This window comes from Trematomus bernacchii, unplaced genomic scaffold, assembly GCF_902827165.1.
Source record: "Trematomus bernacchii unplaced genomic scaffold, fTreBer1.1, whole genome shotgun sequence".
Lineage (NCBI taxonomy): Eukaryota > Metazoa > Chordata > Actinopteri > Perciformes > Nototheniidae > Trematomus > Trematomus bernacchii.
In genome coordinates this window covers 12222974-12250225 of record NW_022987720.1, presented here as the reverse complement: position 1 = coordinate 12250225, position 27252 = coordinate 12222974, and the positions used below count along the sequence as shown (strand labels likewise).

General features: G+C 41.5%; 1 protein-coding gene across 2 annotated transcripts; it reads right to left on the bottom strand.

Annotated features, from left to right (window-relative positions):
* Positions 1-1943: 1943 nt before the first annotated feature.
* On the bottom strand, positions 1944-27086 carry ttyh3a (tweety family member 3a). 2 transcript variants are annotated; one of them, XM_034142917.1, is made up of 15 exons: positions 26755-27086; positions 26231-26448; positions 22604-22773; positions 21050-21161; positions 20375-20595; positions 19519-19614; positions 18142-18214; positions 17145-17220; positions 13504-13559; positions 12402-12494; positions 11037-11129; positions 10168-10304; positions 7851-8024; positions 7385-7460; positions 1944-4265 (listed from the first exon to the last, which is right to left on the bottom strand). In XM_034142917.1, exons 2-15 carry the CDS (start codon positions 26354-26356, stop codon positions 3954-3956), a joined length of 1815 nt encoding a protein of 604 aa, XP_033998808.1. In that variant the 5' UTR covers positions 26357-26448; positions 26755-27086; the 3' UTR covers positions 1944-3953. The 2 variants fall into 2 exon arrangements, with proteins under 2 accessions (XP_033998808.1, XP_033998807.1); XM_034142916.1 differs by having other exon boundaries at positions 26231-26410.
* Positions 27087-27252: the final 166 nt, after the last annotated feature.

The following is a 27252-nucleotide window of genomic DNA, read 5'->3' as shown; positions in this document are numbered from 1 at the left end:
GAGGGCCCAGCCGGACTCAGGAAGTGTCTGTGGGGAGGGGGGGTTGGGGGGTTCAGAGGCACCCCCTTCCTCCCCCCTCTTCATTCAGCTCCTCACCTCAAAGCATTAGTGATGCATTCCTTCAGTCCAGCAACAAGCAGGGTAATTCAATTTCCTCAACAGTGAGACCGTGTGAAATTTCATTTGCATGTCAGGGATGGGTTGAAAAAGCCTCTCTGCCTCCATCACGCTTTGTTTGTTTACTGCTTTGTTTAGGTCGGCCCCACGATAAACAGCATGGGACATGATGGAATCTTTATATTCCATTTTTAAGAGAATATTCTTGAAAAAATCAAAGAACGGTATTGTATTTACTGCAAAAATGTTGCTGCAATTGTAGTTTCTGCCACGTTGAATATCAAATGTATGGTAAAGCCTGGTCCAAATATGGTAAGATTCTTAAGATAAAACGGTTTGTTTTTAGGAAAAAGAAAGCACACTTCCTCTATATTTTTTCTAATCCATTTAAACCCCCAGACTTCCACATTAGTCTGTGTGTTTGGGGCGACAGCAGCTGGCGGGCGGGATGGAGGAAGTTGATGAAGCAGGCTGGTGGCCCGGCGCTGACACTGCCCCCCCGCCTGCTGTCGGCCCAGAGGTCACAAGCACAGACTGCCTTTCTGCTCCTCTCAAAGTCATCTGTCGCTGCGCTGCAGAGGAAACAAATTCCAACATGCACATATCATCTGGAGAAATACCATGAAAGCAAAGATTTACATAATTTTGTATATTTACTTAAATAATTTATACATTACCTTTTTGTTGTTGTTGTGACCACAGTTTCCAGCAGGTTTCACTGTTTAATCTCAGTTTGGGTTTCCCCTTTCCTGTAGTGTGTTATATTGTTTTTTTGTGCATGTAAATGGTCTGCAAAGGCTCAAATCCCAAAGCTTCCTCCAGAAGGAGTTTCCCTCCCGCACACTACCCCCCCCTGATGTCATTAGTAGTTATGCAGGATATTCAATATAAGGCTTGCTGTCTCTTAAAACTTCAACAGCTAAGGACACATACGCTATGGATTCTGCAATGCTTAAATCATTGCAAGATTACCTAGTCTGCCCTCTTACCCAAATTATCAATTCATCTGTATTACATGGGACATTCCCAAGTGCCTGGAAGACTGCAATTGTAACCCCCATTTTTAAGTCAGGTGACCCTCTGAACATCAACAACTACCGCCCAATTAGCATCTTACCTGTAGTATCCAAGGTGGCTGAGAAGTGGGTGTCAGAACAGCTTGTCTCCTTCTTAAACAATAGTCAATTTCAACTTCATCCCATGCAGTTTGGCTTCGGGGCAAATTATTCCTCCAAAACAGCCAACTGCTTTTTTATAGAAAAGGTCAAAGCAATGGTTGACAAAGGAAGGAGGTGTTGTTGGTGCAGTATTCTTGGATCTACGCAAAGCTTTTGATACAGTCAATCATAAGGTCCTTCTGTCCAAACTGTCAGCTTTTAACTGCACTCCATTAACACTCAGTTGGATTGAATCATACCTCACTGGTAGGCGTCAGCATGTTATCGTCAATAATGAACTCTCTCCAGCTCTAGACTTAAGCACCGGAGTACCACAAGGTTCAATACTTGGTCCACTTCTTTTTACCGACTAAATAAACTGACTAAAGGCAACATCAAAAATACTTTACAAACTTTTATAATTCTAATAGAAAATAAAATGGTGTTGTATTGCTTCACATGTTTATCTCTTACTATTAAAGCGATGTGTTTTACTTTTTTGTTTCCACACATGATACAGGGAGTGTTGACAAACGACCAGTGCCCTGTGAAAGTAGATGGGAGACCCCAGAGCTGCAGTGAAGTTGTGCTGCTCCCTAGTGTCTGTTTCCTGTCAGGATGCAGAAGTGTTTGAATGCAATGAAAAAGGAAATCCATGGAGCAGGGCACTACAGTTAACATTTGTTTAATTTCAAAACACAGCATTTAAGCTCAATATAACCACAGGTTTAACATGTACACAATTTAGAGATTGCAAAAATGAAGTAAAAAAGAAAAAAGGTTACATCTACAGTGATTTCTTTCCAGAAAAAAAAACTCAAAGAAAATGTTAAACCTATTTACCGTATTCACATTAAAGAAGCAACACATTGTGCTTTCTAGAGATTCTATGAAATAAAAAAACACTAAAGGCAAATAGAAAATGTGGAATAAGCTGTTTTAAAAATGTAAATGTTAACCACTTTTTTTTCATCATTTTGTAAATGTTTATAATCTGAACAACCGCCTTGCATTACAAACAACAAAGAGAATATGACTACTACCAAAGACAGAAAGATTGCATCAGTGTAATAACGCATTTACAGAGCATAAATGATTGAAAAAGTCAACTTTACAGAGTGGCCTCGAGTTAAGACATTTAAAAAGATATTCAGATAATGAAAGAGTTGTGCTTTACTTCTTGGCAGTCTCAGAAAAAAATCACCTGTTGTACTGGTCACAGCGCACATCTAAGAGAAGCAAGTTGAAGCAGAAGAAGTAAAAACATCTCTCTCCGCATTTGAAGGATCGTCACGCTTCAACCGGAAGTCAGCAGGTTTCCTTTGACCATTTCTGGTTTATAGAGAGCAGGGTAATCATGATCCCTTCACAGCATCCACTCACTCGTATCTACTTTTGTTATAAATGCTAAAACACATTTGTGAATGCAAAAAAAGGTTTCTCTCTGAAATTCTCTAAGAAACTGTGATATGCATATTGTCACGTGAACTTGAATTAAGATTCTTGTGAGAGGAACTTCTGACTCATTTTGGTGGAGATGATCAATGCTGCACAGTCATGGATGTGTGGACAATTCCTGCTTCTGTTCAGGGAGATGAGGCTTTACGACTTAACAGCAACGTGGAGAGAATAACAAGCAGTCTGGTGAAGAGGTGAATTACCGTAAAGTCTGGAGTAATGTCCTCTGCTTCACCATCGTCTGTAAAAACAAAAATCTGCTTCCAGTAGTAAAAAAAAACTTCTTTGTCAAACTCATCATGGTTTCTCCCATTTCTTCTTTTTTGGATGAGCATGGTCCTCCTATTGAGACTCTTTTCTTCAAACAGCTGCATTTCAACCAAACAGCTCATCTTTGTCCTTCTCAAATCCTCTGAGAGTCGAGCTGAGTTCACAGCTTCACAGGTTACAGTCATCGCTGTAGAATAGTGGCTCATCAATGTATTTCAAAATAAAAAAATGCCACAGGAAATATTGTCCCGAGACGCAAAAAATTCCATTTCAGACCTGTAAGACGTGCTGCAGGAAAAACTGGTCCCAGATATCGGATTTAACCTAAAATGCTAAAAGAAGGTCAATCGACATGTGTAATATATACAGTATCAGAGGCTATAACTGGAGGATATTGCAAATCTTAAGCAGACTTGCAATTTAAATCCCATTAGCAGAAATATGAGATGTTGCGATATGAAATGTATCTATTTTACAGTTTTATCTATGTGAGAATGAATGTTTACACTTCACGTATTCCTCCTGTATTTATGTGAAGGCATTTTCTTACTCTTTCTGAGAGAGTGCAGTACAGTACTTTACAAAAACAACAACAACCAGTAGTAATCAGTGTTAGTCTAATGAGCACTTCCAGAGTCCTCAACACTGCACTCCGTGTTAGATGTGACACTGTGCATGTCGTGGTGCATTCATGTGTAAAAAAAGAAAGTTGGAGTGTAAAATTCGGCCCTGGCTCCATCACATTGAGAGCTGCAGATGGATTCCCAGCACCGATGAAGATTCTGTGCATTCTGTGATTTTGCTCCAACACACCAGCAAAAAAGCACACGTGGTTTTTCCGTTTAAATTCAAGTGAAATGGAGGAGGGAACGGGAGGGGGAGGAGGGACTGAAATGAGTGAAGGACACAGGAGAGACGTCAGTGCTGCGGACAGGAGGGGTCCACTGTGGTTTAGTGTGCGGGTGGGGGGCTGTTGGGGTCCCGGGGGCTGTTGGGGTCCCGGCGGCTGTTGGGGTCCCGGCGGCTGTTTGGGTCCCGGCGGCTGTTGCGGTCTGGGCGACTGTTTGGTTCTGGGCGGGTGCTGGGGTCCGGGCGACTGTTGCTAGGGTCCGGGCGAGTGTTGGGGTCCGGGCGAATGCTGGGTTCAGGGCGACTATTGGGGTCTGGGAGACTGTTGGGGTCCGGGCGGCTGTTGGGGTCCGGGCGGCTGTTGGGGTCCGGGCGGCCGTGGGCCAGGTACTTGGCCCGCATGCTGGAGGTGTACTGTGGATGAAAAAGAGAACATGACACACGCAAAACGAGAATTATGATTTTGCTCTTTATAGTTGAATAATGACTTGCAAGTATTAGAAAAATGTTAAATATCCCTTCTTTTAAAGGTCTCCTATTATACTATTTGTAGGCATATTATAGGTCTAAAGGTATAAAAAACATGTCTATGAAGTGTTTTGCTCAAAATACCAAACAGATCACCCATTCTAGCCATGCCTCATACCCCTCTATTTCAGCCCTGTTAGAGAAGGGCTGATTCTGGGTCTGTAGCTTTAAAAAAAGAAAAGGTTTTAAGAAAGAAATATCTGAGCAAAGCAAAGTGATTCAGTATCTTGTTCAGACAAAGTATTACCCTCTGGTGAATAAAACATCAAAAAGCAAGTGAGGGTCATACAAATATAGTGATGGAAAATATAACAGAACAACATGATTCCACAGATCAGAGACTCGAGTTACCTTCCACTAGTTACCCCAGACTGCTGGAATCTAAAGGGATGTTAAATAGTTCAAACAGAGAGAGAACATCACAGCTACAGTGGACGAGGACATCATACACATATTCTAGTTGTAATTATTTTGCTTTTAACTGTCGTGCACATTCGTATACATTTAGGATGCACCCATGCTTATTTTGGATGCAGGCGATACAAGCACAGAAAGGCTGCATCTCAAACTCGTGTGGAAACACTTCTTTGACTTCTATTTTCTTTTGATTAGCCTTCAGTGTTTGCACCAACATGAGCTCCATAAAAAGTGACTTACTTGGATGTTAAATACAATTGCACAATTTCTAAGGCAGAAACTAAAGATTATTTTCATTACAGATTCAGTTTTAATTAAATGTAAAGCCTTATATGTCAAATAAAAGAAGAACAAATGCCTGTTGCTTTTTTCATCTAATTTGTGCTTTTATGGATTTATTTTAGATCTATAAAATGTAAGAAAATAGTGAAAGCTGTCCATCCCAGTTTCTCAAAGCCAGGTTTAATGCCTTGTTTTAAAAGTCAAAACTCGATATTTGAAAGCAGCAGTCAGCCTTTTTTGCATGACATATAAAATCAGCTGACAGATTTGTCTATACGACAAAATGCAGTGGAAGTGAATAAAAGTCCAGAAAATAAGACGTCTGCTAAAAAATATACGAGGTCATACTAAACAAAGTTGGGACCGTCATGTGGTATTTTCTCTGTGCTGCACACCCAATAACAGAAGCCTTAGTTATTTTAAATAAAAGTGAGAAATATTCTTCCCTTAGCCCCCGGGTCCCCCCTCCAAACCGAGAATCGAGACAAAGCAGATCCAGAGAGTTTGACTCGGTGAACCTCAGGGCCGATAAAGCTTCACATGTTCCTCCCAATACATCTGTGGTGCGGGGGGGAGGGACACATGCAGCCCAGGGCCACAGGACACAACTTAGGTGAGACACGCAAGAGTCAGGACAGAGGGTGGAATGGGGGAAGGGGGGGGGGGTCCAGCAGCCCAGGTGGGACCTGAACAGAGGGTGAGCCGGGAGTTTGGGAGGTGGTACAGAGGAGGAACAGGCCAGCAGGGGGGGGAGGAGGCAGGGCTTATTTTGTACCTGTTAGCACACTGTAGCAGATGAGGTTACCAAAAGGATCTTGAACTCTCCGAAGGCTTTAACTGCCAGCTCTGACCGCTGTTACTGTCCGCGGCAGTCAAATACAACTGGATGGATTCGCAGGAAAAAAAAAAAAAAAAAAACGACAAGAAGAGAGTATAGAGTAGATACACAGAGCAGCGTCTAGGTCCAGGCAGACACACGGACACCAGGGAGGGTGGGGGGGGGTTCTGCTAGAGGTTCAGGCTGGGGGGAGCAGGAGGGAGTCACTGAGGTGTGTTCCTAACATGGTCAAAGTGGTACACAATTTCAGAAAACACACAGCAAGAAGTCCTAGAGACGTGCGCGTATGACCAAAAGCAAACTTTAGACTCCACATCCGATCGATCATTGGTGTTTATACAGACCTCCAGGGAGATATAGACAAACAACAGCAACATTGACATTCAAGCTATTGGCTCTCACCCGGGAAAGAATCTGCCAATCAGAGGATGCCCGCAAGACTTTCCTATAATTCTGCAAATGATCTTTTCAATGTAAATACAAACATGACTCAAGAGCTCTTTGTCCTCGGTGAGAGCCGGTCATCTTTGTATGTATGGTGCTGCTGTTTGTTTTCACGAATGTGTCTAAGGTCTTAAATTCATAAAATGAGGTCAAGTGACAGTGTGCAGGATTCTTTATTCCCCCCCCCCCGCCCAACTTGTATCAAATAAAAGACAGAAAACATCGCTATCCAAGATACATTTCATGTCAGGTGGCAGTTTGACACAAATGATGTTCTTGTTTTGCACCCCTATTCATAAAAAAGGTCCGGGTATAGTGTGTTTTTTATTTGGGCGTTTGGAGCGCAGCAACTTACCCTCGGTGCCACAAAGCTTTTGAGGAACTAAACCTGTGTTTTGTCTGGAGTGACGGACTCAATTTAGTTTCTGTAGGAGGCAGATCTTTTCCTCATTTGATTTGAACAATCTGGACTTGTACATGGTTTGTTGTCGGCTTTCACACTCATTGAATAAAAGAGTATAAGAGCAAGTGAACAAGAGAGGAACCTGCTGTCCTGCGAGTGTCAATAAGGGAATATAGTGAGTGAGGAGGAGGAGTTAAGAAAATATGTTCTTATGCATGAAAGTTTGCAATCTTCTTTCCCTTCTCTGCATTTCTGCTGTTGAAAAAAGTTCCCATCACAGTGAAAAAGAAAATCAACATGACGACTGTAAAAAGTGTTTCACAACGCGTCTTTTTGTACGTGTCTTTGGGTTTATTTGTATGGTTTTCTAATTTCTTTAGATGTGATGGAAAGGCACACAGGAACGCTCTTATTTCATTGTTAACTTCCTGATTTTAGCTTCATCATTATATATGAATATGAATTCATATCATTTTCTTCAACAAGTTGTAATTGTCAGCCCCTCAAGAGATACTGCCAAATGCCTAGAAGGTGGTTCTACAGTTTCAGCAGAGACTTGAGATATATGTTCCGTAGGTGTTTCTGTAATTTTTGTTTTTTTAGAGGAAATGCTAAACTTACCGTGGGCGGAGGAGACTCTCGTCCAATCAGCGGCGTGTTCTCACAGCGAGAGTTCTGGAAGTTGGCGTTCTGAGCCCTGTTGAGTTAAACACACAGTGGGATCAAACACAGCGAGCTGAGAAGAGCATAAACCCCTACACACTGCTTTAAAGATATGAAACCATATACTGCACACATGCAACTCTCCACGTCACTTTCCAGCATACCAAGGCCTTACAAACACAGAAACGACAGGATCCCCTCCCCCAGTTTCCCCCAACACTGAACACTCATGAGTTTGAGTTTCACAGGCTTCACAGCTGGAGAGCAACAGCTGCATCTGCGGTCCACTGCCTGACTCTCAGGGAACATAAAACCGGACTCCTGACATATCTAATATCTGCCACCTGGCTTGGTTGTGAAAATACATTCTCTACCACTTCCGGTTTTCCCTCAGTTCACAGTGGTTTGCTGCACGGTGACTCACATGTACTCGGTGACAGGTGCGTTGCTGACGGTGTGGGCTGCGGCAGGGATGGAGGTCTCGCTGCCGTAGCTGCTGCCACAGCTGTACAGGCTGGGCATGTGGACCCGGTACAGGTTGTCGTGGTTCTGCCGCCCCCCGTGGCTCAGAGACTCATCCTCACTGTCATCGTCGTCCCTGCAATCAACAGAAGTCCTTCGGTCAACCAATGGATAAGTAAAAGAACTGACAAATACAACTATAATACTAGCACTTTCAGCTGTAGACTGAGACCACCGAAGACCACCACAGGAAGTCTTTGCTCCCAGTGGTCATCAAACTCTATAACTCTTCACCCTTCAGTAAAGGGAACTGAGAACTTCCACACCCCCACTATGTGCAATATAAATACCATTCCCATCATTACAAAACACTCTCTGCTATATAACATGTGCAATATTATTATTATTAATAATAATGTTCTATAATAACGTGCAATTACGTATCTGCCACGACATTTCTTTGCACTACTAAATACTGTTAATATTTACATTAATTATGCGACCGTCTGTTTCCTGTAGATATGGAATTGCTCTTTTGACAGTGTACAGTTTTATTATTATGCTGCTGTGTTTATTGTATTCTTGAAACTCTGGCACAACAATTTCCTTCGGGATAAATAAAGTCTTATCTTATAATGATTTATCCTTTAAAACATGTATTATCACAACTTTTCTCTGCTTCCCTGGACATCTTCAAGTCATCATTAAAAACTCACCTGCTCACCATGGCCTTTGACCCCTAACCCATCACAGTCCCCCTGCTTCCACTCCTACTGCTCTTTATTCAATTGTTACTTTATTATTTACCCCTTTTGTTTGTTTGTTCACCATGTAAAGCGGCCTTGGGTCCCTTGACAGGCGCTATACAAATGTAATCTATTATTATTATTATTATTAATATACTATAATGTTAATATCTTTAGGTCTTGGTCTAACAAAACAAGACTTTTAAAGATATCACTTTGGATTTTGAGGAACTGGAAAATATGTTTTTTACTATTCAGATTGATAATGAAAATAGTCGCAGTTGCAGACCTAAGCATCACGCTGCACTGCAACCTTACCACCACCAGAGGGACCCTGTGTGCTGGCTGACTGATAACAAAAGAAGTCTAAAAGTGCCACATGGTCACATTTGTGATTATTCTCACATTTTGTTTCACTTTCATGGCTGCACAGAAAACACACGGTGACTTCTCTCTGCTGTGTGAAGCAGAGATGCTGTTTCCCACTGACCTCAATGGGGATACACAAAGGCGGTAAAAATAGCCTTATGTAATTGGTTCAAGTTTATGCAGGAAAATGTAACGGCCCTTATTTGCATCAGGACAATAAATGCATTTGTTCGTGTGGTTTTAAAAAAAAAAAAGCAGCGGCCTCCTTCCTGCAGAGAGAAAGTGATCCCAGTTGTGAAGCTAAATAACAACAATGCACTAAACATGTCAAAACAGAGCAACAATGATAGCGTTGTCATGGAGCCTGTCTCCCTCTAGTGTTCATCCCTTAGGCATTACCCCTGCATAGCTAACACATGAGATCATAGATAGTAATTCAGGGCAGTTTTCAATACATCTATTAACCTGAGAGTAACTTACAGAGTATAAATATCGAATACCAATCCTAGAAACATTATACATTCTCACCCAACTCCAGGAGGGTTTATATCATTTAGTAATCTTGCATCATTAAACAGTAAAAGCTTAGTGGGGACCACTGAGAAAACACACTGGCGGCGTGTAATCCTTTGGTTTATAACAGGAAGCCCCAGCTGAGATCAAACTGATCAACATGCCTCTGATTGTTAGGAGGGATCACTTCATTATGAGTGCAGCTGAGCTGACAGCTTGGAAAACCACTTTCCCCTGAGCCATCCTGCAAACCTTATCTGCCGCTGATATGACGAAGACATCAGGATGATTTCACCCCTCGGCTGGAGGAGAAGACACCAGCTCACGCGGTGGTTGTGATAGATTTAGGCCAACTCGGCACAATTATGCAGGAAGCAATCTATTTGAGGATGTAGCCTTATAGACAAACTAGTGGTAAACAAAGCCTAACACACACAATAATCGTGTCAATCAATCCTGACTTCGTAGCTTCACTCCCATGTGTGTAAAAACAAGTACGAGAAAACTGCCATGAAACCATAATTAATTGATAGGCTTTTCCTCCTAAATTATTTCTCAGTGTATACACAGGGCTGCAGAGGAGCTTAAAAGCTTTGCACTGGTTCCTATGTGGTTACGAGTGGATGGCTTTATATGCAATGGATGTCTCACCTCTTGCTGTGCCAGGTGTGAGGCACACTGCAAACAATGGAGCTGAACATGAGGGCAGTGATGAAGGAGAAGAGCACGAGGTAGATGAGGCCTTCCAGTCCGTCGTAGCACAGTCCCGTCATGGCCTGGACAAAGTCCTGCAAGAAGAGGGGGAGACACCACTTGTATTATGGCAGGTATAATAACATCAGAGGCTGCATTCAAACATCTAAAGACATTTGAGAAACCACTAAGAAATGAAATAGAGTAAAACCAGATTGAAGAGCTGTTTTTAGGAATGCATCTGCTGTGATTTCTCATTTAAAACTAGGTCAAAGCAATGAGCTCACTATTGGCCTACACGCAGTGCATTTCGATCTAGGTTTGAAAAGAACCCCACACACCCCATAATATCATGAGTACAAATCTTCATCCTGTATGCACAGCACGGCAGTAACACATTTGGTATTCTCCTGGAGATACTCTTATTTTCATGAAATAATAAGCTCTGGCGGCTGGATGTTAAGCAGAGAAGGCTGAGCAGAAAGCAGAGAGAAAGTGCTGCTCTTGCACGTGTGCACTTGGAATTTGGACGCAGCTGAGGGACAATCCTCCCAAGCGAAGCGATAGCCAAGTACTTGTCATTCAGCAAGCTTCATAAAGAGTACAAAGCCAGCATCAATTGGACAAGAACTCGCATTCAGGAGAGCAAATGTTATTAATCGTGACAGGTGTATTCAGCTGCACAAGCATTAAAAGAGAGGTTGCTTTGTAGACTGCACTGTGAAGACGTCGCAACAGATCACATCGCTGGGCCCTTTTTTAAATAGACATGGAGCAACCCTACAGTAAGCATGTTTCCGTTTGTAAGTGTCCTCCTCCCTGCTCACCATGTGCAGGCTGCGACAGTCCACCAGAGCGGTGAGCTGATGAAGGCTGATCTCCGTGGTGTTCAGGATCCCCTGGATCTCTTCTAAATCTCGCTGGAAATGAAAGAGGAAAAAACAGAAACTCAATTTGAAAATCAAACATTAGAACCTGAGTATTCTTGGATCCCACAAACGACCATAAAATACATTGGAAAAAATAATAAAATGCATTTAATTATCATTGTCTACATTGGAAAACTGCTAAGTCGTAGTTTCCTGCTTGTAAGTAAACGCTTACAGTTGCCAAAATAACCAATTTTTAACATTGATTAATCCCTGATTATGCATTCTACACATCAGTGTCTTTCATCAATATACAACAGCAGCTCTAGCTGAGAAAGCTGATTTTAATTTATGATACATTTTAATGGACTACTCCCCTTCTTCGTGCAGCTCCGACAGAAAATACGTCCGATAATAGCCTGATATAAACATTTCCACGACCTCAGCACATTTCCCTGTGTGGCTATGTGAAGTGAAATATGCCCCTCTGTATTCCCAATGTCAGCTCCCATTTGTGCCTATGTCAACACAGTGTAAGGACCGGCACTGGACAATACCACAGCGATGTATTGACAAGGGCCGGTGAAAGCCTAATGCAGCTAAATGGACATAATGCAGGTCCCAGGTGGGCCGTCAGCAGGTCTTTATGGACAGGTGCACTTCTCTGCAGGTCAGTCCCATTCACTGCCATTAGTCATCACAAACAGCCCGGATAAGGTGGGGGGCGGACGGGACTGTGTATGGAAACAGCTACCATGTGATGTAGCATTTATTTTGGAATGAAATATATTGCTTAGTAAAATGAACAATTTTAACATTTGTATATATTTATTCTTTTTTACATATAAATCCTTTTTTGGGTTTTCCTGTTCCTGTAGTGTGTTATAAAGGTTGATGTGCATGTTAATGGTTAATGGTAAAATCACATAGTTCCCTTCAGAGGGAGTTTCACAATCCCCCCCCCCCCTGCCCGAAACAATGGTAGTGACGAAAGTGGGTTGAATGTGTATGGGAAGTACTTAGCAAACACTAAACCAATGAGACTCAGGAATAGTTTTGCTGCTGTTAAACCTCCATTCATCAATGATTTACTCTAATTCTCTTTTCACCAAGGAGGCATCCGAGGAAAACAAAGTCTTGAAGAGTTCTAGGTAACACAAGGGAACATTTGAAGGATGAAATACTCCTTGTATTTTATCTTTTCCAATTTAAAATGAAACATTATAACCCTGATCCGTTTGCCATGGGACAGACATTTGAATGTGGTAATGTTGTAATTTGGCATGTCCAGTGAACAGTGTAGTGTTGGGGCTGGTAACGTACCTGAGTCTGTTTGTACTCTCTGGTGGCAGAGCGCAGCAGCTCGGACACGTCGTCCTGCATCTCCACTAACGCTTTGTGGCTCCCAGAGAGCTTCTGAAATGAAGAATACGGTATCAGCCCGGCACATCTCAAAACTAATTCCATTATTTTAAACATTAGCAAGAGCTTTCAGTGTGAAGTCACGTGGAGATTTAGTAGAGGCTGATAGTTTATAGATGTGAGCTGAAAGGCTTACATACTGTATATATAGCTTCCTTTTCTTTACACTCTAACAATAGCAGGCCAGACCTCAGCAGCACTCAAACGTTTTGAGTTATTCATGCAGTTTGCAAAATGAAATGAAAGCTAGCCCATTAGTGCAGACTATAGATACACAGTAAAAGTGCCACTTTTCTTCCCTAGCTTCTAACACACATTCTCCGATGCTAGTGCAAACACACACACACACACACACACACACACACACACACACACACACACACACACACACACACACACACACACACACACACACACACACACACACACACACACACACACACACACACACACAACACACACACACACACACACACACACACACACACACACACACACACACACACACACACACACACACACACACACACACACACACACCACACACACACACACACACACCACACACACACACACACACACACACACACACACACACACACACACACACACACACACACACACACACACACACACACACACACACACACACACACACACACACACACACACACACACACACACACACACACACACACACACACACCACACACAGCTTGTCCTGCTGCAGGCAGAATGGAAAGTATTGTACTATTACATGGAGAACATTTTTTGAGGCAATGGGAGGGGCTAATTTTGCCCACTAGAATTCTCACAAATTCAATCTCATACATCATGAAGAGATAAAAGTCTATAATATATATCTGCTGAGATTTGAGTATCACATGTACGTTGAGCTAGTAAAATAATAGGACAACATGTATTTGGGTAATCATCTGAAGGGTAAATGATTTGGTTTAAGATGTTAAAAACTCTAGAAACAAATGTAATATATGCAACAAACCTGCTGGAAGGGGTTGGTTTTTTCCAAACTGCAACTAAGGTAATGCATCAGGATATCTGTGAATATAGAGGACAGCAGGAACAGAATATGTCAGCAGAGCCACAAACATTCACACACAGGGCTGAAAGATGAACAAGAATGTTCATTAACGATACTGCAAAAATAAGTTGTCGATTCATTTTCTGCTCGTTATGGTTATTTATTATAAGATTAATACAGATTTCTCACTAAAATGCCTAACTATGTTTGAGGAAATACAAAAACCTGTTTTATTTTCATAAAATCCCAAACACTGATATTGGAATCAAACACCTGTGTGTGTCAAGCTATAACATGATTGTGTTATGGACTGTTAGTCATGTAACATTGAACCGGTAAGAGATATGATTTCAAGAAAGGAAATTCTGAAATCGTCTGTCATTTTATTGATCAGAGAAATAATAATGTAAATGGGGCAAATAATTGGCAGATTGATCGATAATAATAACAATTATGGTAGTTGCAGCAATATTCTATTTGACTATTTATAAAAACTGACAGGGGCTTGGCAGAGATTCTTCCACACTGTGTTAGGACTACAATAAGAACAGTGTCTTTTTTATTATATTCAATCATAGCTGCTCATTCTTATATCAATAATTCAAACGTAGTTATGTATTTGGATTCTGATATCTGCATTTAATGTGTTTGATATTTCTTTGCTGAGTCGCTGCTTCAGCCACCACTGTTTTGTTCTGGGAGAGAGGCCAACAGCCAGGTAACAGGCCGATAAAGAGTCGTGGTATTTTGTTTGCTAGCTTCGTAGAGCTTGTCTGCTTCTGTAACTGCGCTCCTGCTGAGCTAATCCTAAGCACTGGGGGGCAATTTTCCAAAAATAATAAGGTTCACATGGTGGAAAAGTATGAATTAATGTGTTTTCTCCGATGACGCGGCAACACTTACCCAACAAAAGAACACAAAGTCATAGAAAAGCTCAGGTACCCTTTGAGTTATTGTTAAAACTACAACATGACCAAACTTGCATTCTGTTCATAGTTCACAGTGAAACTAAGCAGACTGTAATTAATATTTTGGACTTTCACAGGCTATAACAACCCACTCCAGTTCCAAAGTCACAGCAGTGAGTAGGAGTGGATGAGAACTCCTAAGTGACTCAAAAGCAACAGCTACATCCACAAATACAAGCTGTGAGAACACCAGCGCCGAGCGAGCACATGGAGTGACGTGCGCGCTCACTGCTGAGTCAGGAGCTTCATTCCCACACAGTTGAGTGAACTGATGAGGAGGATTTCCGGTAGGAGAAGTGTATTTCAAGCAGGCTTCAACCACCAATACGCCCACACACATACATATCAGGAAGAGAAGGTTTCTTAGAATCTGACTTATGGTAATGGATGGAAAGCCTGACATTCTTGTACTTATCACTTATAAATCCTGGCTGTCAGTATGCAGTGGGCAGAAAGAAGACTCAAATATGGCTAAAAAAGTTTCAAGAAACAAGTGAATATAATTCTGTTACTGGTTTTGCCACTGTTCCATGTACTGTAGCAGAAAATGAACAATCTGTTCTGAAAGTAACTCAGTGGTGGAACATTAGAATAATGCTACAGTAATACAGTAATACAGTAGTAAGATTGTTTTACAATCAAGACTGATTATCAGTGAGTAGCAGCCTCGGGCTAAGGTAACACGCTTTCTCATTGGATAGATATATATTTTTAAAACGTTGTCATCATCATGTCGACTGTACCGATTAGCATATTGCTAAAGACTTTGATATATTGCACTCTGGGATCTATTTGGCTACTTGTATGAGGGTAACAATCTTTTATTTTTGAACTTGTATTGTCATTACATAGTACAGGTACTAGTAACAAAACAGTTTCTCTGCATTTGACCCGTCATAGTGTTAGGAGCAGTGGGCTGCCATTATTATGTACGGCGCCCGGGGAGCAGTGTAGGGGACGGTGCCTTGCTCAGGGACACCTCGGTAGCACTTGGTCTTGCCGGGACTTGAACTGGTGACCTTCCAGTTGCAATTGAAAACTGCACTTTCATTTGTTCCCTTTGTGCTCAATGTTTTCACTAAAAGAATGTTTGAAGTAATTTCCTCTTATTTCTTTAAGTCAACAAGAATTTTGTTGTATTTGAGCTGTATACTAAAGTAACAGAAAGGCAGACGAAAGTACACTTTAATATAAGTTTATTTATTGGAAGTCATATTATTATATTGCGATTCTCAACAATGTTATGGCTTATTTTATCCTATTGTGCAGCCTACATATAGCTTCAGTAAAGTTGCTCTCAAAGTGGTTTGTTTTCCAGCTGTTTTGTGTTTTCCAAGCTTGCAAAACGTTATCTACCTAATGTAGACCGAACTGATCCTATCAGACCAGAGTGATACAGGCTGCAACATGATACATTGCACAGATGAACTCTCACTTTCCATCTGGATTGAGACCATGGGTCTGAAAATATTGCGCAATGAAGAGAAAGCAAAAGAATAGAAAAAAACAATGAGGGCTGTACGAGAAAATATAACAGCTATCCAGTGGAGGAGCGCAATAAATGCACTGTAGTCATAAAATACGTTGAGATATCCAGAGATTTGTTTGGTGAAATAACAAGAAGGTATGAGCTGTGAAGCAAAAATATAAAACCACGAGTAAGATGTATCTTTATTTAAGAAAATTAAGAGTAACTGATAAGTAAAAGCAAATAAAACCTCTTGAGTTTGTGTACTTTCTTTTTGCAATTTGCAAAATGACAGGAATTATTATAAAAAAAATTCAATCGTCCTGATATAAATAGTTTCTGTCAACGGCTGAATAGTTAACATGTGCTACAGGGGGGGAAATAGAACAGAAGAGTCCCATACTGCATGAATCAGCCCTGAGGCAGAATACAGCTCCATATCTGCAGCATAATACAGAATAGAGAAGGCTGGTTGCTCATGGTTCAGAGGAAATCACACAATGTACAGCTGATGCTCTGATTCCTGCCTTGACTAACCAGCAGCTTGGTTTGTGTATGCAGCAATCTCCATATTTTAGAGAAGAGAGCAGAAAAAACTAAACAAGAAGTGAAGCAGAGCAGAGAAAAAAAGCACATCAAGTAGACAGGAAGTCCCTGGTGTTTTCATTTCTAAGCACCATCTTCTCATTTTATTATCAAGGACTGGAGAGGGATGCAGGAAACATATTGGCTCCCTGATCCTCTCCTCTACTGCTCTTATCTCCGTCACACACACACACACACACACAAACCTGAGGCTCTATCATTTTTTCCCTAACACGCATCCCATCAAGAGACAGATTGGGCAATTACTACAAGGAGAAGTACTAGAGAGGCTTCTGGACGGCTTATAAAAGGCAACTCATCGCCCTCTTGACCTTGCCGCAGATGTTAGGGGAGTCATTTTATGGACAAGACCCTGACCTACTCTTTAGAACAATGCCGCCTCACTGCTGCACAATAATCGGAGCATTCAAACCAGGAAGGGGGAGGGGACAAACAATGCAGGCGTCCTTCACAATTTGAGATGACTAATATTCACCATTTCACAGAGTTGTATGAGAAAAACAACTTAACACAACATGGTAATCCCTGTAGTTTTAGTGACACTTGTGATTCGTCCATACCTTTATTGATGACTCCATACTGGTCTGCCACTTTGGTCACAAATACGTCAGGAGCAACACAGAAGTCACTGGAGGTCTAGGAAAAAAAACAGAAGAATAAAGACAGTGAATAAGAGGAAGTTGTAGTGACATTTTCCCTGCTTACCAACAGTACTACACTACATGCACTCCTGTTTGGTGGAACATGGGAGTTGTTCATTGCTGCTTTAAAAACATGTTGACATTGGGACAGGCGGACTCCAGCTGAGGACCCAGCATCAATACAGTAGATTCAGTCCTCCATAAAGCAGCTGCTTTGGGTTATTCTGTGACAATAGCTGCAATATATTGCTGACAATGCTAATCCCAATTAGTTTCCTTTCAATGTTGATCACAAATCAAAATTGATCATTGACCAATGGGCATTTCTCACTGAATGAGTGAAAGCATTCTGTAGTTATTGAATACTCTGTGTTTGTTATTGGGTCCTATGTGGTTGTGAACAAACAGAAAAATATTTAACTTAATGTTATTTCACTCGGATGTTTCACTTTGCAGAATTATGTGAAGTATGTAGCTCAGACGTGTGATGTGTTTCAGTCAAGTAGGATACTTCTTGCATGCAGCAGTTAAACATTTGAAATGTACAACACATACATATTGATCGATTTTTTTTAAAAAGGGAGAAGGGGTAGATGTAGATTTAACATGGTAATTCAACCGTTTTTTTTTAATCTCAAAACATGCCAGATTGTGATATTTAAGGTTATGTTTACGACGAGGTTACAGCATTGCATAACATCACACAAATGTTTTCGTTTTTTTTTTGTCACTGTGTCCAATTTAATCATCATCTTAACTCCTCAACTTTACAGATTAAGGGAAATACAATTCCTTACAAGGCCAAATTAAGTAGTCCTTGGTTTAGCACACAAAAGAACATTGTTATCCAATTAAAGGTAATGAACTGCGCTGCTCTACCAAGAAAAAAGGATCATGCTCTGGTGGAGTCACTTACCGCAGAGACAGCCACCTCCAGCCCGAGGGAGAGCCAGCTGATCACCAGAGCCACGACACCAAAGAAGCACACCCTGCAGAGAGCAAGAGGAGGGGGGGGGGGGGGTTGTTTAACCTGTAGTGCTACTGCAATACTATTATGTGTACTACAACAACTAATACAGTGTGGCAGTAAACGTGTTAAGGCTAATTAAGTTGGTACATTAGAATTAAACCTTTTTTATTAAATCACAATACACTAATCTCATCTCCAATCATTGTGATGAAGAAAGGATATACTACGGAAAGACCAAATGAAAGAGCCACACTCGTACAGAAAGAAGGTCCATCAACAGGCTGACATAACAGTTTGAATCTTTTATTAAAGGTGCCATATTTTGCTCATGTTCAGGTTTCATATTTGTATTTTGTGCCTCTACATTGACATGCAGCACCTCTTTTCACCCTCCGTCAGAAACCAGAGGCCAGTCTGCTCTGATTGGTTAGCTGGCCGGCTCTGTTGGGATTGGTCAACTGCTGAGAGAGGTCCCGTCCATTAGCCTATCACGTAAAATGTGTTGGAGCGCTAGCCAATAGAAGCATGAGTGTTACATAGTAATGTCACTATGTTACGCCCGATGGAGGCGTGTCAGGCGGGTGGGGGGGGGGAGAAACTCCCTCTGGAAGGAACTCTAAGATTTTAGCCTTGGCATATCATTTACATGAACAAAAACCTATATAACTACAGGAAAGGGAAAACCCCAAAAAGCATACTAGGGCACCTTTAAATGAAATACGACTGAATCTGGATGTGGAAGCCCTTTAGCAAAGACTGTTCAATGGGGAAACAAGAACAAACTACTCATTGAATCACAGTAACAGACTGAACCATATTAAATTAAGCAATACAAATATATGGCTTTAATGTATTAACTCCAAGTATTGTGTAACTTACTGTGTAAAAATGAATTGTTTGATTAGACAGTTGCCTTTAAGTCTTTAAGTGCCCTTAAAGGGAAAACTGGGCAAACACTAAGAGGTTTTATTTTCTCTGGCAGTGCCTATAAAAAGCAAATAAGACTTTCTACAGCTGCTCTAATGAACATAAAACAGTAAGGACAAACCAGTATATCTAAGTGTCTCATAAAGTGACGTTATCGGTCACCCACACACTGAGGATATCAGGGTCCTTATGTTAAATGAACTGTGACAGTGCTGATATTTCAGAGGACATTGATTCATCCTGACTAAACTGTAATGACAATGTGGCCTTGATCAGTTGAAAGCTTCATGTACAATAATTGCCACTAAATCTGTGACAACAGCTACAATAATTTCCCAGGGCAGCCCCATTTTCGCTTAAGTGCTCTTGTGGCCATGATCTTGTGATGAGACTCACCCTATAAGCGTTCCCTTGGAGTTTCGAATGAGGCCAAACAGCACCAGGAGGCAGATGAGGATGTCGAACAGTAGCAGGCCTATGTAGCCCAGCCACCTGTGGGGACACATGTCAGTAAATACAAACGGCCAAGAGCAGCACCGCAAAGCCTTTCCTAATGAAAACAAATACGCTTTACCCTTAGAGCACAATTTTGTTAAAACCCACCAAAGAAAAAATACTTATTCTATAAACAATTAGCTCGATGTTTCTAACCAAAAATAGTGACTTTGCAACCCCTGCATTTGTATTTACAATATGCATCTCATCCTTTCTGCTTTGAATTCATGTTGTGACTCCATTTCTTAAGCCACTTGCATATTTAAATATTAGGCATACATGTTAGAAAACTCAATGCAGCCCAGAGAGATTACAAACTCTTCAATATTTAGCACCAAACTCAACGCAGGTTTGAGGCTGTTGGTATGTACGCTGCATGATGATATGCTGAACAACTTCAATTAATCCCTTGTTGTCTGGGCCTGCCTCTGCTTCCTAATTCCCTCAGAGATTTATATTCAGAGACATGCGAGCGGCTTCATCTGCACTGTCTAGCCAGGGAAGTGACTTTTTGACGATATGTGAACTCAGAGATGAGCGTCAGCAGAGTATTCACAATTCACAGTGAATTACTGAAAGAGTGTGTATCTGTATTGAAAGTGTTATAAAGAGATGTAGAATCATGGTCTGTTGTTGCCTGCTGCTGCCACTCCCTGCTCTGCAGCATCAGCAGGGGCTGCATATATAATGTGTTTCATGATTCTGTATGGCACTCTTTGTTTCAATGGTTGCTTGGACCGCACCATCAGAGTCTTACCTGTACCAGTCGTACAGCTCAATATTGACAGCCAGCTCCTCCAGGGAGATGTTGGGGTTTTCCCAGAAGGGGATCTCCACCATCTGTTTGACCAGCTCGTCCAGCTGGCCCTGCAGCTTTTGGATGATGGACAGGTAGTCGGCATGCTGCGCATACTGGCCTTCGAGCTGCTGCAGATTGTACTCTACCGTCTGGTTCAATGAGGATGTGCTGTCATAAACCTGGAGCCAGAATATAAAAACAAGGTCATGATAGAGTTGAATAATAATAATACTGTCAGTCCTGCACAACCTTCACAAAGATACCCCTTTCAATATCTGCACAGCTTTCCACTTTTCATACCAATACTGCACATTTTTTTATTTTATACTATTTTATTTTTATGAATATGTTGTCTTATTATACTGTAAGTAGTTTTTTGGTATATCTTTATTCCATGTTAATATTGCTCTATATTTGAATGTTACAATAGCCTTTTTTTTATTATATACTTTTTTATAAACACCAAGGCAAATTCCTTGTTTGTGTTACTGCTGGGCAATAAACCTGTTTCTGATTGTGATTGTGATTCCTGAAGTAAAGGGGTCTCTGGTGGGAGGGGGAACGAGCGATGCTCATGGCAGCAGGACGATGAATTATTAAACACTTTGGTATAATTTGTGCCCCGAGTCTTACCAGCTTCTCCACGCCGGTGATTGTGCGGTTAGCATGGCGCAGGGAATACGTCAGCCGGTTCACTCCATCACAAGTCTCGCCGTTCCCATAGAAACCGACAGCAATGCCAGCGCTGAGGGGAGACAAAAGGAAGGGTGGGGAGACAGGGGTGGTGAGGAGGAGGGATTATCTAAAAAAGAACCCAGAGAAGAGACAGCGAGAGAGAGAGAGAGGGGGACAGCCAGGCAGGCAGAGAGGCGTGTGAACTCCACATTAACCCCCTCGGCTCAGACCCCGGTCAACGGGCCCCTTTCAGCTCCAGCAAAAAGACTCCTTTACGGAACCATGGAAACACGGAGGAATGGACCAGCTATGCCCCAAAACTTCACACTTGGCCTGACAAAGGCTGTACTGAGGCAGGAGATCAGCTCTCATTTGCACAGACAGGCCTCAGGTTGCAGGAAAACAGATCCAGCAACTGCATGAGAAACAGTTTCTATAGGTAGAACGACAAAAAAAACTATAAAATATTCAGAAAATGTGTGTGTGTACAATTTGCAAAATGTCTTTGTAAATGTCAGTGACAAGAAATAAACTCAATTTATATACCCTAAAAAGTGATTTAAAGCGAGAACTGATATCTCTTCCTGTGTTGCAGCTTTTGGCCTTTTTGCTAACCCCAGTACTATGCCGGAGTGGATTTGATCAAGTAAGATGATGATAAGCGAATCACTCGGATCTAAATCTAATGGTGTTCAGCCGGCAGCCCTCAGTGAATCAATGGGCTTTCCCCGCTTCCTAATCTCTTCCTCTCACACTCCGCAGTGTAAAAAAGGTGAACAGGAGCAGTGTCAGACAAAACAAACCTCTCTGCTGTGATGATGGACTAGTGGAAACTTCCGGTTATACTTAAAAAAACACTTCAAAATAGCTACGAAAACACACACAAAGAAAATAGGGCAATCCCATTATTGCTAACAGGCGTGCAGGGATGGACTCTGACTCTAGTGACAAAACTAAAAAGAAATGTAGGATTTTCTGCAGATATTCCTTTCACAAAAACACATTTGCGCGTGGCCCACACACAGATACCGTGATTGTAATGCAGTTCCTGTACTCATCAGGTCCCCAAGCTCTTTGTGCCACTCTGAATCAACCGTGATGGCTCTCCAGTGGCCCATCAACAGAAAGAGGAAAACGGGAAAGAAATGCAGTGTTCATGGATAGAAAGCATGTCCATATGGTACAGTTCACACACCATTTACCTCAAAAGTAGCATTCCATTAAATTGACCTGGGATCAATGTCTGTGGTGAACTGTCATTGCCAAAAAAAGTATTGAACAAATGATATAGAAGGGAATGAGCAAAATGTTGAGTTTTTCGTGGTTAATGATTCACATTGACATTTTATTACTTATTTACAAATCGATGAATGGTTGAAACTCTCCTGAGGTTGTTCTGGAACATTCTTCAGGATAAAAGGAAGCATGCTCCTGTATTAAAAGATAAGGACATGCTTGTGGGTCTGGAAACAGGGACTGAATGCTTACCACTCTGATTGTGTTTTGACTCACCTGCAGACGAGTGTTGCGATGATGACACACCAGGCAGTGCAGCAGCAGTCTGCGCTGGGCTGACCCTCGTTTTTTTTCCGCCGACAGCACAAACAAATGGAATAGATGAGCAGGAACACGAGGTCCAGGGCCAGACAGGCGAGCGCCACTCCTCCCAGTAGCAGGATAGACTGGTGGAGAGAGGGATGGGGTTATTGCTTTAAAACCACTCTCACATCAATAACAGTTGGAATAATAGGCTTCAGAAGTTTCCCACAGAGAAACACCACAAAGTAGCACTGAAGAACAACAATAACCTATCAAATGCATTGCCTTTTTTTACTGCATGATATATTCAAAGATTAAAGGGGCCGATTATGCTCATGCTCTACTGTGAAAGGTTTCCATGCTCTAATGTTCAAAAAGTGCCTTATTTTTCTCATACTGCCTGGGCTGCAGCACCTCTTTTCACCCCTCTGTCTGAAACCAGATCCCAGTCTGCTCTGATTTGTAAGCTGGCTGGCTGATGTAATTGGTCATCCGCTTGAGATGTCCCGCCCTTTAGCCTATCGCCTATGTGTTTGAGTGCTAAATAGTGATGTCACTATGTAACTTCAATAGGGAACTTTGGGATTTGAGCCTTTGCAGACCATTTATATGCGCAAAAAACGATTACTACATGAGGGGAAATCCCAAAAAGCATAATAGGGCCCCTTTAAAATCTCTTACAGGTTAATTTTTCACTGTGATGGAAGAAAAGTGTTTGCCTGCTGATTAAGTAATACAGTAAATACAGTAGGACGTATCACTTTCATTCAAATGAAAAAAAAGCCCTCTATTTAATGAAATAGCTTAGTGACAAAGCTTTCAAAATGAAAGACAAATTGAAAGCTCAATACTTGAAAATCTGAAAACCTCCACAAGACACAACGTGTAATCTATGCTGCATATTACAGCTATCAACATGATACAATGGCATAATGTCAAAGCCAGCGAAAGAGCCATTTACAATCAAACTGAAACTTCTCTGCCAACAGCAGCACTTCCTACAGTATATAGGTCAGACAGAGGGCTTCTGTGTTCACTGTGTGCTCCTGAGGATTCACGGCTGGGGCCAATTTCCATCCTGCCACTTTTGTTTTACTCAGGGTTGATCTTTTTGTTCAGTTTTCTCAACGATGCATCACAGTGGCTGACACGCCCTGATGCTGTGGTTGTCTGTCTGTTTCATGGCACTGAGTGAACTCAATCTCAGAACAATTGAAGCCTCAAATCACAGTCTTGACAACACAATATTTGGTGAAACTATTCCTTTAAATCAACCCTGTTTAGTATTGACTGTGAACAGGTGATAGACTGGATAATCAGGTACATCATTGGCAGACTTGGCTGCTGTATGTTGCTCTGCACAGCTAAATAAAACAGGACTCAGTGAGTTAATCCAGGAGTTAAAATGATCACCTGTGTGTTTAGTTGAGCTTGTTATGACCCAATTAGCTGTATCATTGCAGCAGCTACACTTTCTGGAGTTTGGCAGAGGGCAATCCAATCATCATAACCATAAGAAAAATAATAAATATCAAAGGACTAAAACACACAGACACAGAATAACATAATATTACAGAACTATAAGGACAAGACTAAAACACACAAGCTTCTGATGTGTGTGTGGTAAGGGTGCCAATGCAAAAGGCACCCCAGGTGGCATCATGATAAAAGAGTCCTACATTGAGCACCACTGACAGTTGACAATTCAACACTCCCCCTGAAGCCAGAGTGAGAGCATTGCATCGTCGATAATGAGCAGCCTGTCATCACAGTAAGGTTATAATAATAGTTTAGTAAGCTAGTCTAATCATGACCTATTTTTTCTCTTCTTGTGGTGCTAACGGTGTAAGGGAAGTGATATAATTCTACTCCGACAGCTGTTTTACCTGTATATGTTTCCACTGAATATCCTTTTAAGATGTATGTTGTTTACGTTGAAATTCTAGCTGTTACACACTAAGCGCCAAGAACACACAGCTGCAGCCATTATCCAGCCAATAACCACTTCCTGTATGCTAACAGGAAGAGGCTCCCATCATAGCGCAGAGCTGGGCAATAACAACTGTAAGATCATGGTACAATGATGACCTTTTCAGTAAAACTCAACACTCCCTAACATGTTCCCTTTGTTAGAAATAGGGGCCAGCTTTGCCACTAAACCATGGATTAATTTAAGATATAAGACAGCAAAAATCTAACACCAACACAAAGTCAAATGAACAAGTATTGTATTCCTATTTTTTTTCTCATTTTTTTTTCACATGAATGTCTGTGTACGCTGTAACATTACACTGTTGCATGTCTGGAACATGTCTTCCCATTTTTCAGGAACCATGATTCACTTCTGCATTTTCTGAATCACTTCTACTCCCACTGTAAGATGGACCCACGCCATTCTCTTATGTCTTACACCCATGTCTGCCAATTGTTTTTTACTTGGTTAGAAAATTACCCTCTATCTCCATGTATTCCCTCTGCCCTCATTACCCAATCTCTCAGAGCCTTTTAAAAACCACAACCGCACAAAAGCATTAGTGATGCATTTTTGAAAAATGAGCAGCATAAACAAAGTCCATTATTAAATGAATTAAAGACCATTTTTAATAATTTTACGATGTTAGACTTAACTATTTATCGTGCCCATGGCAAAATAAACAGTTTAAATGAACTAAAGAGTTAATTAACAGTTTGCACAGCATTTCTTAGGGGGATTTGAAGGATTGTAGGATTTATTCGTTAATGTTAAACCAAACAGGTAATCCGTATTAACGCTGTGCCATCTGACACAATCAGTGATTCTTTTTCTTTCAAACAGGATGTATGCAGTAATTTCACTGCATCATGTGGGTCAAAGGTAACAGGGTCAGGGTTAGTGTTTTTGTTTGTGTCCATCACTTCTGAGAGGCATAACCTGCACATCGACTGAGGAGTAGCAGAAAGCAATCTGCATTCATGTGGAGACATGAAGTGCTAAACATCCTTTAAAACTATGACTGCCATATGAAAGGAAAGTACCTCTTGACCCAAATTTAAGGATTCTCTTTCATATTTATCTTGTGAAAAATATGCTGCTGTGCCCTCCCCCAGTCTTAGCTGTTCATTAGGTTGGGCAGTCTACTTATAAACCATTGCTACCAGTTGAACTTCTATAGTTCAGACATGTAGAGTAGTTAAGGGGAAAAGTCTAACTGCCTTTCATTTGCCATAACAAATACAGGTTATGGTTATACATAGATTAAATATAAAGAATATGACAGTTTAGGTGGCTTGGATTACACTTTATAAAGACAGCTGGTTTGTGTCTGGCAAAGGTCAAGACGTGGCTATAACAGCTACACACAGATGGTGACATGGATCAAAAGGTGAAAAGAGGGAACAGGTGCGAACAGGTCACCTGTCACTGAGAAAATACTGATATATGTAAGGCTGCAGATCTAAAAGTATCAACACAACCACATTCACCTTATAATCCTGTTCCAGGAAGTGGACAGTGAACTCTACACTGAAACAAACACTAGTTGTATGCATCTATGGGATGTCTGGGAATCACAGGGTCATTTGATATGAAACAGAGGGGTCAGAGAGGTATTTTTGTGTTACCTGTTGATATGTCCAGTCTTCTGGTCGGAAGTCACTGCTTGTTTGCTCGAACAGGAAGTTGAAATGAGGAAGTCTGTGTATGATGTTCACCCACCATGGTGGGGAGTAGCTAACCACTGCTGCCATGGCGAGCAAGTCAATGAGATTCACTCACAAACAGGCAAACAAGGATGCTCGAAACTGTAAACACAGAAAGGAATCCACTTTATAAAGTCCGTCTGTATCCGGGATGAAAGACAAAAGCAGTGTTACTCATCTAGCAAGAGAAACGAAGTTTGTAAGCTTGCGTTGGCTCGCATTAAATATAATAAAAGTAGATCCAGTAGCTTGCTAACATTAACTAGTGGCTAGCTATTTGTCCAGGCAACCTGAAGCTAGCGTTAGTTAGCTTGTTAACATGTCAACTTAAGTCAACTGTGTGTCGCTGGCGATCATCCTGTTGCAATGTTAACTGTAACCTGCCGAGTGCAGGGGTTTTATTCACATTTGTAATAAAAAATAAACGATTTTAAAGCTTGTTTTACCCGTAATGTAGCTAGCGTTAACTCAGCTAACGTTAGCCGGTTTAGCTGCTGGTTAGTTCAGTCCGCTGAACTCGGGCACGGAGGCGGATAACAACAAGAAGTCTCTTTTGTTCCACTTTGCATTCTGGTTGTCGGTTTGTTACATCCTTTTTTCTTTAGTCGGTTATTCCTCGTTTCCTCTTTTGCAGTCTTACTCCATCGCAATAGCTCAAACAAGAGCGTCCGAGTTAAAGCTCAATCCAGTTATCAGTTGAGTGCAGGGAGACTAGGGAGACTGTTCACGACATATTCAACCAGCTGGCTCTCCCCGGCCCGGCCCGCACACAGCCCTCTACTCCTCCTCCCCGGCACAACGTGACTCAGCAGCGCCATCCAGAGGCTCCATAGCGAGGAGCTCATGAGGAGTTCAAGTAGTGTGGGTAATAGTAAAACTACTTGGCAACTGCATTACAGAACTAAATTGTGAATACAGCTAAGAAAGCTTTGCTATGTTTGGGG